Raw genomic sequence first — 13,048 nt, 5'->3', positions numbered from 1 at the left:
TTTTAGTCATTCGATGTAAGGAAAGCTACATTTCAACTTTTAACTTTTTAGAAAGCTGGTAGTGACGAATTCCACCTTGACCAAAAATATAGGTGGCTGGAGCTCGCCAATAAATTTATTTTATTTTGCATTTAAACTCCAACCACTAATTTGGCTATCTAAATAAATAAATAATTTAAAGAGCAAAATTGAACACGTTTATTGCTTATTGAGGACTAAGAGGACTTTTTACTGAATTTGTAATGAAGCAAAGGACTTTATTAACTTATTACTCTTTTAGTCTTAGAAAATATAGATAAATAATTTTGACCTATTGAGAGGACAACATAACTTATTTTTTTATTTATTGGGGATGCATTATTACTTGATTGCTTAGGATTGATTATAAGGGACCAAATTTATATTTTTATATAATAGCTAATTATTTTGATCATTTAGAAAAAATTAGGGGACTAATTCAATTAATTTCTATTTTTTATTAAATTTTTAATCAATATTTAAATTTTAAAATCTTATTTAAATTTATCAAATTCTTAGATACCTGTTAAGACTGTACGTGGGTGTTAATAAATAACATGACCATCAATCTGACCTTAAAAACTCAGGTTCGGGTTGACCTATTAGCCCTATTTCAACCCAAAAATGATCCGTTTGATATTTTATTCCTTTAAATTATTTTATTTGTTGGAATGATCTTCTTATTTTAATCAATTAATTTAAAAATTATGATTAACAAGTTAATAATTTTTTTATTTTAATTAAAATGGGTTATCATGTAAGGTTCATATTACTAGCAGAACAAGTTCGAGTCCACCTTTTTTGCCCATTTATTAAATTGATTGAGTTCTGAGTTAGGCTCAAATCAGTTCCGTTGATCCCTTCTGACACCCCTAATTAAAAATATATTTACAAACATAAATAAATAAATAAGTCATTATTCAAAGTTTATTTAGCTTTATAATAAATCCTTACATTTTATTTAAATTTATCTAGTTTTAAATAAATATAATAAATCTTATATGAATGAGAATTAAAAATTTCATTTAGCGGCCATTTTTTCTCCTAAAACCGTTCAAATAATTAAAAGAAAAAGGGCAAATCTCACCTACCGATTACATAAGGACCCTAAGCTTCTATGCAATTACAAATAAACTATTTATTTTAGAACACGCCATTGTCACAACCTTATCAAGAACAAGAGGCAAGTCAGCAACAGCTCCAAGCCTCTAATTCGAAGCTTATCCCATCGACTTGACTTTCGGTTGTCAATTTCCTAAATTCTAATTAAAATGTTTTAAAACACTATATATCAACAACTTGAGGAGATGATATAATACATTTTGTTTGTGTGTGGGGGGGGAATTGACAAACAAATTAGAGGATTTTAATTAAAAGTGTTTGAGTAAAAAAAAGTAATACTAAATATAATTAAAAACATCATGATATTAATTAGATGATTGGTTGATATTTGAATTTTACTTACTTGTAGTAAGATGAGTGTCTCGACGAGACGAATCCAATGAGCTCAAGATAGCTTAGTTTTGATATTATTAAGTACTTAAATTATTAAATAATTGCCTATATTAAGGAAATTAATACATGCTATTCGAGAGAGTTTTTTATTTTGAATATATTTATGCAAAGTTTTGCTTTCAAAATCAATAATTAGACTGACTTTCAACATGAAAAGAGCTATTGGCATGAAATTCAAAAGAGATGAGAGATTTGGAAAATTCTGAAGCTCCAATCGAGCATCAATGCCAAACCATTACTTGACTATTGACATTGGACCACTGCCCGACTATAGCCATCGGTGACCACAACTAACTGCCACTGTCATCGAACATAGTTATCGGACCACCATGGCCGACAACCTTTATCAAAGCATCCAAATCCAACCTTCACCGTCATACCACCAATGCTTGGCCTCTATCGTCAAATCATTGTACCCAATCATCATTGTCGGTCGGTCACAGCTCAATCTCCATCATCAAATCACCTCTATCATGCAAACCACCATTGTTGGACTATCATCGTTCTTTCTTCTCTACTTGGACCGCTATTATTTGATGTCCAACATCAATTAACCACTGTACAACCTTCATTGCCGGAATGTTTCCATTATCAAATCATCATCACCGATGCGCCTCCATTTGACCGGACTTAGAATTTTAAGTTAGAGAACATAAAAAAGATTTAATTTTTCATTTAGAAATCTCGTTTTGTTCATCTAATAAGCAAAATATCCACATTATTTATTTATTTGGAAAAAAATATGCCTCATTTTGCTTTCAGATGAAACTGCCCTTAATATCCCTATGTCGCCACTCATGTATTTCCTTCTAAAAATATTGAGTGATAACATTCTGTCATTCCCCTACTCCTTTGTGCATGCACTTCTAATCATTTTACACTGCCAATTTCTTTGTCCTTATGTTGAGCTTTCTTTGTTCAACAACATAAGAAAATTATGATGTTGAGGTTAGAATGGACAAAATAGTTTCACATAAATTCCAACAATCATAGATAAAAGTTTTTTTTTTTTTTTTTAATTAGAACTTTGTTATATCGTACGATCAAAGCGAATATAAAACATATTTATGTAGTTTTGATGGAGACCAAAAGCTTATTTGAATTGTTATTATACACAGTTCGCCATTTTATTGTTATATGCTGTTTATGTTAAATTCTAAAATATTCAAACTATTGTAATATCTTATTTGAACGTGGGTCGATCAGGATTTGAATGTTATTGGAACCAAATTCTAATATGGTTTAAACACTACTCAAATCAGTTAGAGTCATCCTGCAACCGCCATTTTAGAGCATTATTCTTAGCATATTTGAATTTGATTTAAATTTTGCTACTACATCATTCAAACTTTACTAAAAACTCGCACCAATTTTTGCTCAAATCTCTTCAGACCTTTGATAAAGTTAATGAAGCGTAGTTTGATCCAATTGGAGTAAAATTTTATCAAAGAAGATTTCCGATTTTAAAAATAAATAAATTTAAAGTATTTATAGGTGCCTTAAAGAAAAAAAAGAATCTTTATAACTTCATAATTATCTTTACAAAATATTCAATCATCTTAAATAGATTTTAAAAAATAGAAAAAAAGAAAAACTTTTGTGCTCTCATATTTTAAAGTTAATTAAAAATAAATTATAAAAAATTTCACAAAAATTTCTCAAATACAAAAATAAATCTAAAAATAGCTAACCTTCATTTGGCCGAAATCCGCGTTAAATGAAAAGAAGATAAAATAAACTAAATTGATATTTATCCATTTAAATTACTTATCGTTTACTGCCCACAGCCTCTTACTATTACGAGCTGGTGGTGTGGCGTCCCTATCCGGTTCCTTTCAACCCTTTCCACCCCCCTTTAAATACGTCTCCCTGGCCATCTCTCTTCCTCTCCGCTTGATCATCATTGTCCTCCTCCGCTTGAATTGATTGGAGCTCTGAATTTCAGACTTCTATTGAGGTATGTGGTTGTCATCGAAAGGTTGAATTCTAGGCTTTTTCCTAAATTTGAAGAAAAACGGCCCAGTTTTCTGTGATCCGGAATTGTTGCGGGAAGGAAAATTCATTGGTTGGCTGGATCTTGCCTCGTTTTTTTTTTTTATAAATGATTGACGCTTTCTTTAATTTAGATGTTCGTGGTTCAGTTAACTTCTACGTTTATTTTGGCGTTACTATTGAGGGATTTTTGTTTGAAAAGAGGCTTGCATGATTATTGAATCGGTAGAGGGGAATTTTTTTTATTTTTTTTCTTGGTTTGTTTGTCTTAGTTCTTTAACAGTTTAAGGCGTTATAACTTCGGATCTATGAGTTTTTGCTTGTTTTGGAATATTAGCTTATCTGATCTTTGTTTGCTTGAGGTTTGAAGGCATTCCTTAAATGTTCATTTTCTTGGTGCTTGGTCTGAGCAAGCAGATTGAACGTGGTTATGCACACTTTTATCAAACTTAATTATGGTCGTTTCAAGGATATTAGTCTGATTTATTTAATATCTCATTTTAATGAGCAACATGGGTTCTGAATCTTGTTATAACTTGCTGGGGGGCGGGGAATTGACAAACAAATTAGAGGATTTAATTAAAAGTGTTTGAGTCAAAAAATTAATACTAAAATAAAATTAAAAACATAGTGATATTAATTAGATGATTGGTTGATATTTGAATTTTTCTTACTTATAGTAAGATGAGTGTCTCGACGAGACGAATCCAATGAGCTCAAGATAGCTTAGTTTTGATATTATTAAGTACTTCAATGATTAAATAATTGCCTATATTAAGGAAATTAATACAGGCTATCCAATGAAGTTTTTTATTTTGAATATATTTGATATTTCTACAAAGTGTTGCACTCAAAATTTAAAAATAGAATGACTTTCTACATTTTTTTTTAAAGTTATTTCTTTCATTCTAAACTTTAGAATGACTTTCTACATGAAAAGGGCTATTGGCATGAAATTCAAGAGAGCTGAGGGATCGAGAATTTAGAAGCTCCAATCGAGCATTAATGCCAAACAATTGCCTGACTACTGACATTGGATCACTGCCCGACTGTAGCCATCGGTGACCACTGTCAGCCTGCGGTCCATATTAGCCTCATCTTACCTTTTGTATTTACCTTTGTACATGTAGTATTCTATTTAAACACCTATGTATCCTCCTTCTCCAATTAATCAAATATTTTCTCTTTTCTCTGTTTCCCGGTTCTGGCTCTCCGTGGCTCTCTATCACAGCCAATTTTTCATGGTATCAGAGCCAACAATGGGGGATCAAGATTCCGCACACTCCCCCGACCACAAAACATCAGCACACCAACAATCAACCCTTTAAAGACCCATCTCTATACTGCCGTCTAGCCAGATCTCTTCAGTACCTAACCATAACACGTCCAGACATTGCATACGCAACAAATCGCGTATGCCAACATATGCAACAACAACTCTTCAAGACTACCAATCTTTAAAACGCTTATTAAGGTACATAAAAGGTACCTTAAATCTCGGATTACCTATTACTACCAGTGATTTACAACTTCGGACATACACCGATGCCGACTGGGCATCTGACTCCTCTGATCAGAAATCTATTTTCGGATTTTGCACTTTTTTAGGACCAAATCTAATCTCATGGTCGGTAAAGAAACAGGTGACCGTTACTAAATCCTCTACGGAGGCTGAATACAGGGCCCTCTATGCGGCTACCTCTGACATGATTTGGATATATATGGAGCCTAGCAGCAGAACTAAATCTTTCTCAAAGCTCTCCTACAACAATCAACTGTGACAATATCTCCGTCATAGCTATTGCTAAGAATCCAGTCTTTCACGCACGAACTAAACACATTGAGATCGACTACAAATTCATTCGTCAACATCTCAATGCCGGCAACATTGTCATCCAGCATATTTCCTCCAAATATCAGATTGCTGATATTATGAAGAAACCCTTCTCATTCGCTCGCTTCAACGATCCCTGCTCCAAATCAACCATTCGTTCCACGAATGATTAATTTGCAGGGGAGTGTCATCCTGCGGTCCATATTAGCCTCATCTTACCTGTTGTATTTACCTTTGTACATGTAGTATTCTATTTAAACACCTCTTTATCCTCCACCTCCAATTAATCAAATATTTTCTTTTTTCTCTATTTCTCGGTTCTGGCTCTCCGTGGCTCTCTATATTGGCCAATTTTTCAACCACTGCTCACCGTCACTGTCATCGAACATAGTTATTGGACCACCATTGCCGAAAAACCTCTATCCGACAGCCTCTATCAAAGCATCTAAATCCAGCCTTCACCGTTATACCACCAATACTTGGCCTCCATCGTCAAATCATTGCACCCAATCATCATTGCCGGTCAGTCAAAGCTCAACCTCCACCTTCAAATCACCTATATCATGCAAACCACCATCGTTGGACTAACGCCGTTTTTTTCTTCTCTACTGGATTGCTATTATTTGGCGTTTGGCATCTAGCTGTCACCGTCCAAACATCATCATCAGATAACCACTGCACGACTTTCATTGTCAGAATGTTGCCATTATCGAACTATCATCATCAATGCACCTCCACTTGACCGGAATTAGAATTTTAAGTTACAGGACATAAAAAAGATTTAATTTTTCATTTTAGAAATCTCATGGTTCATCTAATAAGCAAAATATCCACATTATTTATTTATTTGGAAAAAAAAATGCCTCATTTTGCTTTCAGATGAAACTGCCCTCAATATCCCTATGTCGCCACTCATGTATTTCCTTCTAAAAATATTGAGTGATAACATTCTGTCATTCCCCTACTCCTTTGTGCATGCACTTCTAATCATTCTACACTGCCAATTTCTTTGTCCTTTTGTTGAGCTTTCTTTGTTCAACAACATAAGAAAATTATGATGTTGAGCTTCGAATGGACAAAATAGTTTCACATCAATTTCAACAATCATAGATAAAAGTTTTTTTTTTTTTTTTAATTAGAACTTTGTTATATCTTAAGATCAAAGCGAATATAAAACATATTTATGTAATTTTGATGGAGACCAAAAGCTTATTTGAATTGTTATTATACACCGTTCGCCGCTTTATTGCTATATGCTGTTTATGTTAAATTCTAAAATATTCAAACTATTGTAATATCTTATTTGAACGTGGGTCGATCAGGATTTGAATGTTATTGGAACCAAATTCTAATATGGTTTAAACACTACTCAAATCAGTTAGAGTCATCCTGCAACCGTCATTTTAGAGCATTATTCTTAGCATATTTGAATTTGATTTAAATTTTGTTAGTACATCATTCAAACTTTACTAAAAAATCGCACCAATTTTTGCTCAAATCTCTTCAGACCTTTGATAAAGTTAATGAAGCATAGTTTGATCCAATTAGAATAAAACTTTATCAAAGAAGATTTCAGATTTAAAAAAATAAATAAATTTAAAGTATTTATAGGTGCCTTAAAGAAAAAAGAGAATCTTTATAACTTCATAATTATCTTTACAAAATATTCAATCATCTTAAATAGATTTAAAAAAATAGAAAAAAAAAACTTATGTGCTCTCATATTTTAAAGTTAATTAAAAATAAATTATAAAAAATTTCACAAAAATTTCTCAAATACAAAAATAAATCTAAAAATAGCTAACCTTCATTTGGCCGAAATCCGCGTTAAATGAAAAGAAGATAAAATAAACTAAATTGATATTTATCCATTTAAATTACTTATCGTTTACTGCCCACAGCCTCTTACTATTACGAGCTGGTGGTGTGGCGTCCCTATCCGGTTCCTTTCAACCCTTTCCACCCCCCTTTAAATACGTCTCCCTGGCCATCTCTCTGCCTCTCCGCTTGATCATCATTGTCCTCCTCCGCTTGAATTGATTGGAGCTCTGAATTTCAGACTTCTATTGAGGTATGTGGTTGTCATCGAAAGGTTGAATTCTAGGCTTTTTCCTAAATTTGAAGAAAAACGGCCCAGTTTTCTGTGATCCGGAATTGTTGCGGGAAGGAAAATTCATTGGTTGGCTGGATCTTGCCTCGTTTTTTTTTTTTATAAATGATTGACGCTTTCTTTAATTTAGATGTTCGTGGTTCAGTTAACTTCTACGTTTATTTTGGCGTTACTATTGAGGGATTTTTGTTTGAAAAGAGGCTTGCATGATTATTGAATCGGTAGAGGGGAATTTTTTTTATTTTTTTTCTTGGTTTGTTTGTCTTAGTTCTTTAACAGTTTAAGGCGTTATAACTTCGGATCTATGAGTTTTTGCTTGTTTTGGAATATTAGCTTATCTGATCTTTGTTTGCTTGAGGTTTGAAGGCATTCCTTAAATGTTCATTTTCTTGGTGCTTGGTCTGAGCAAGCAGATTGAACGTGGTTATGCACACTTTTATCAAACTTAATTATGGTCGTTTCAAGGATATTAGTCTGATTTATTTAATATCTCATTTTAATGAGCAACATGGGTTCTGAATCTTGTTATAACTTGCTTTTTTAGGATTCTGTTGTAAAAAAATGCATAAAATTACCCATGATGAATATTATCTAGGCTTTTTGTTATAATAGATGAGGATGATTTCTGTGATGTTGCTTTGTTAATTAAAATTATGATAGTGAACCCTAATGCGTACTTAATCAGATATTTGAAAGTAGTTTCATGGTGTGACAACATTTATATCATTTCTTTTTGAAGTGTCCATTGGCTAATGACCATAGGAAGGGATGCTTAAGTAGATGGAAATTTCTGTAGCTTTAACATTTTCTACGTTCCTATTGTCATGAACTGAAATAGGTTGTAAGTTACCGCTTGATCGTCTAGGGCAAAATGCATGACATGATCATGTCTGTCCTTCCCAAACCCCAACTCATTTTGATGCTTCATGCACTATGGGATTTCTTAGACTTTTTTTTTTTTTGAGGGAGCAAAGCACAACTATGATATTGGAGGGATTCAATCATAGTACTTTGGCAATATCTTTCAAGATTTTTGTTGACTAAGGCTTCGTTTGGGACGGCTTTCTTACTGCTTCTTGAAACGGCTTTATAGTACAAAAATTAAAATTTTTGTTCTAGAAAGGCGCTTCAAGAAGCAGCAAAATTTTGTACTAGAAAGTTACTTCAAGAAGCAATAAAAAAGCCATCTCAAACGAAGCCTAAATTAGTTGACACCCACTTTCTTAAACCTGAATATCAACCTTAATCCATAGTGTTTCTTTTATGACTAAAAGATCCCACTCAACTTTGCCTATGACTCATTGCAGTTGTATCAGCATTGTGTGGAAATGGAAGCCACTGCAGGATAAATACTGCTTAACTTTTTGGTTGTTTATGGTAATGGTCTCCAATCTCTCTATCTAAAACGTGTTTTTGTCCAAGAAACCAGGCATATAATGTCTATATTTTAGTTAACTCTTTGTTTATCTGTTTACTTTGTAATTACCGTAGGTACCAGGGCAATGTGTGGTCAGCAGAACTATTGTAACACGGAGAATCAATATCTAAAACACCAACAATCAATTCTTTTTGACATTTTGCCGAGAAGCAGCTCTGGAATGGCATTTGAGATAGCCGCGAAAAAACCGGTGGCTACATTGAAATCTACACATATTCAAGCATCTTTCATACCTTTGTCCCTTAAAATTCCTATTAATGATGCATATCATGAATCGTTATATAAACAATGGGCTTCATGAACTATTGCTCTTCAATCTCTACCATTGTTAGATGCTGTTTGTCAGCACATTTGGAGATTCCGTTACTGAACCAGCAGATTAATTTGGACAGTGTCCCTTCATTGAAGTAATTTAGTCACCTACAAAGCTAAGTTAGGGATGCCTGACCTTGCTGGTGTTATGAAACGGGTGGTTGAATCAGAGATGTGTTTCTCTACTGCTGTTCAACATAACTCAAAAATTTCGAACCGGCTAAACCAACAATCACTACATGACTCATTCTGTTCCATCTTGCCTGGTTTACCTGACGACATTGCAATGTTCTGCCTCGCACTCATTCCTCGAAAATACACCCCTATTATGGGTGCTGTTTGCAAGAGATGGAGGATGTTTATTCAGAGCAAGGACTTCATCCCTGTGAGGAAGGAAACTGGTATGCTTGAGGAGTGGCTCTATTTCTTAACTAGTGATATAGATGGGAAAGGGAGCCACTGGGAAGTCATGAGCTCGTTAGAAGGCAAAACCTGGATGCTTCCTCCAATGCCAGGTTCAGTAAAAGCGGGTTTTAGTACAGTTGTTTTTGATGGAAAGCTGTTGGTTATTGGTGGATTTTCTGTGAATGATGGAATTCAAAGTACTTCAGCCGATGTTTATCAATATGATGCTCGGCTTAACAGGTTTGCCTTTCATAAATTTTTGTTCCTCATGATTTCTTTCAAGTTCTAAATGATTTTGTATCTTTACATGTATTGATGTTTGTCAATACTAAGATATCCTTTTTCTCGGCAACACTTTGAAAATTCTTTATGATTTCTGAAGACCAACAATATTGATAGTAACTCATAGGTGAATGGCTTGCCTGCTTTGAAAAAGATTTCGAGCTAGTTAAGTAGGTGATTAATTGATTCTGGTCTTTGACGAGTGGCTCTATTTCTTTTAAAGAAAGCTAAAATATCCTACCGTGTGAAAATTCAACCCCCATACAAACTTCAATGAGTTACTGAAATTCTTTGCTTCAGCCCGTGTGCCGAAAGCAAGTCATTCTTGTATGCTGAAACTTTCAGCACCCCTTCTAAGTCATTCTTCATAACTTAGGCTTAGGGCATCTCCAGCCAAAAATCTCATTTTTCACTCCAAAATATCGTGAATCTAAAAAATGCCGTGATTAATCCCCAACTGAAATCCATTTTGCCCCGTTTCGAAGGTGAAGGTCGTTCTCTTTTTTGCACGTTTCTTCGGCAAGTTCGTTAGAGACAGAAAAATAGCGGTGATGAACAGTGTAACGTCAATATTGACGTTTCACAGTTCACCCGCAATCAATTAGTGGAAGTTTAACCGTTCAAGCGTTGGAGTTCGGTTGGAGATGCCCTTAACCTTTTTTTTACTATATGACATTAGCTTAACATAAAGGATGTTCTTTTTTCCCTATGAAAGCTGCCATTACATATCCCAGGTGGACCATGCTTGCAAAGATGAATGTTGCTCGCTATGACTTCGCCTGCACTGAAGTTAATGGCATGATCTATGCAGTAGGCGGCTACGGATCAGACGGTGAGAGCCTCTCGATTGCAGAGGTCTACGACCCAGACATGAATGAATGGACTCTGATCGAGAACCTCCGGCGGCCCAGGTACGGCTGTTTCGCCTGTAGCTTCGGGATTCATCTCCAACCGAACTCCATTTTGCCCCCTTTTGCGAAGGTAACGGTCGTTCTCTTTTTGTCGTGTTTCTTCGGCAAGTTCGGTAGAGATAGAAAAATAGCGGTGATGGCGTCCCACTTTTTACCCGCAACCAAATAACGAAAATTTTACCTTTCGGTTGGAAATGCCCTTAACCTTTTTACTATATGGCATTAGCTTAACGTAAAGGATGTTCTTTTTTCCCTATGAAATTTGCCATTACATTCTTGCAAATATCCCAGGTGGACCATGCTTGCAAAGATGAATGTTGCTCGCTATGACTTCGCCTGCACTGAAGTTAATGGCATGATCTATGCAGTAGGCGGCTACGGATCAGACGGTGAGAGCCTCTCGATTGCAGAGGTCTACGACCCAGACATGAATGAATGGACTCTGATCGAGAACCTCCGGCGGCCCAGGTACGGCTGTTTCGCCTGTAGCTTCGGCGGCAAGCTTTATGTCATGGGAGGTCGTTCAAGCTTCACCATAGGCAACTCCAGGTTCGTGGATGTGTACAGCCCTGAAGGGCATTCATGGTGTGAAATGAAGAATCCTGGATGTGTTATGGTCACCGCTCATGCAGTGCTGGGAAAGCAGCTCTTCTGCATGGAGTGGAAGAATCAAAGAATGCTAGCCATTTTCGACCCTGCAGACAACTCATGGAGGAAGATTCCGGTACCTCTCACCGGGAGCTCCACCATTGGTTTCCAATTTGGCATCCTCGACGACAAGCTCCTGCTCTTCTCCCTGGAGGAGGATCCTGGATATGGTACGCTTATTTATGATCCGGCTGCCCCTGCTGGATCAGAGTGGCACACTTCGTCGCTGAAGCTATCTGGTCCTTGTCTTTGCACTGCAACTATCAAAGCTTAATCTTTAGTTTCGCTTGTCCTTTAATGTTTTTATTTGTCTTGTTGAAAAGGTTGACAATTTTAAGCTCATGTATTTTGATTTAATTCGTGTTTTTTTCGCATGCTTCGTTTGAGATAGTTTGTTTACTGCTTCTTAAAGCAATTTTTTAGAACAAAAGTTGAAATTTTTGTACTCGAATGCTTCTTAAAGCAACAAAAAAATTGTCCCAAACAAAACCTAAATGTTTTGTAGTTCCTTTGTGAGTTGTGACTTTTTTCTGCTTTTGTCATTAAATGGCTTAATCATATTGGGATGTTAAGGAGCGCTAACTATTTATTGGCTTTAGTTTTGGGTTCATCAATGAATTATAACTTTTTGTAGACCATGAGTTACATTGTGTAATTGGAGGGTTATCTTTATGACTTGTATGGTTAGTTTTATGGGAGAAATCATAATGGTGGATCAAGTGAGATATTTCCTTGATTTCTTCATGCTAAGAGTTGGGTGGCATATTATAAGTTTGATTTATATTGGTTTGTGACAAAATGCATGAATTATTGATTATGATATGAATGAAGATTGCAAATCTAGAATCTAAGTTTGTGGATGAAATAAAAGATAATATCTTATTTTCTCCTGTTGTTGTAGGAACTTTTGTGCCAATTATTCATAATTGCTCATGTTCTTTATTGTTCTTCCCTAATTTCTTTGTTTGTAGATCGGGACATGGGGGGCTGGGGGATTGTTACTTTGGATGATTAAGTCATTAAAAAGAGTATACATTTTAGAGATTTGGGTCTATTTTTCAAAATAATGGTGAAATAGATGAGGATATTATTAGTAGAATTTAGGTTGGACGGTTAAAGTAGATGAATGCATCAAACTTGTTGTGTGATAGAAAAAATACCTTTCAAACTTAAGGAAAATTTTTATAAATGGTGGTGAGACCTATAATATTTTATGATGTATAATGTTGGTCATTAAAATAAAGCATAAAGTTAAGTGTTGCTAAGATGAGGATGTTCAGATGAATGAGTGGTTGTATATTTAGAGAAGTGTGAAACCAATTAAATATGTGAAAATATTGGAGTGGCTCTTGTGACAGATAAGATTAGAGAGAGTTGACTTAGATGGTTGGTCGCATAAAATGTCAATCTTCTGATGACCTGATTAAGAGAGTATGTGTATTAGATTTTGTCCATGTTAAAAAAAGTAGAGGTAGCTTAGAATGGCTTGATTATAAAATATTAGAAATGACATTCCCTTATGTGAGATTTAATTTTTTAAGCATATAACTTGAAATATTATGCCCTATTGCAAAAAGTAATTC

The 13,048-nt window shown here is 34.8% G+C and overlaps 1 protein-coding gene across 7 annotated transcripts; it reads left to right on the top strand.

Moving 5' to 3' along the window:
- The first annotated feature begins 3,419 nt into the window (after window positions 1–3,419).
- LOC110092483 (F-box/kelch-repeat protein At1g67480) lies at window positions 3,420–12,007 on the top strand. Of its 7 annotated transcripts, none has more exons than XM_028699601.1 (5): window positions 3,420–3,490; window positions 8,777–8,846; window positions 8,961–9,864; window positions 10,641–10,817; window positions 11,286–12,007. In XM_028699601.1, the coding sequence occupies exons 3-5, from the start codon at window positions 9,347–9,349 to the stop codon at window positions 11,737–11,739; spliced, it is 1,149 nt and encodes a 382-aa protein (XP_028555434.1). In that variant the 5' UTR covers window positions 3,420–3,490; window positions 8,777–8,846; window positions 8,961–9,346; the 3' UTR covers window positions 11,740–12,007. The 7 variants fall into 7 exon arrangements, with proteins under 7 accessions (XP_028555434.1, XP_028555498.1, XP_028555521.1 ...); XM_028699665.1 differs by lacking the exon at window positions 3,420–3,490 and adding an exon at window positions 3,565–3,598; XM_028699688.1 differs by lacking the exon at window positions 3,420–3,490 and adding an exon at window positions 3,689–3,750.
- Window positions 12,008–13,048: the final 1,041 nt, after the last annotated feature.

This window comes from Dendrobium catenatum, unplaced genomic scaffold (assembly GCF_001605985.2).
Source record: "Dendrobium catenatum unplaced genomic scaffold, ASM160598v2 fragScaff_scaffold_9, whole genome shotgun sequence".
Lineage (NCBI taxonomy): Eukaryota > Viridiplantae > Streptophyta > Magnoliopsida > Asparagales > Orchidaceae > Dendrobium > Dendrobium catenatum.
The sequence above is the reverse complement of the archived record's forward strand: the minus strand, read 5'-3'. Positions and strand labels throughout refer to the sequence as shown.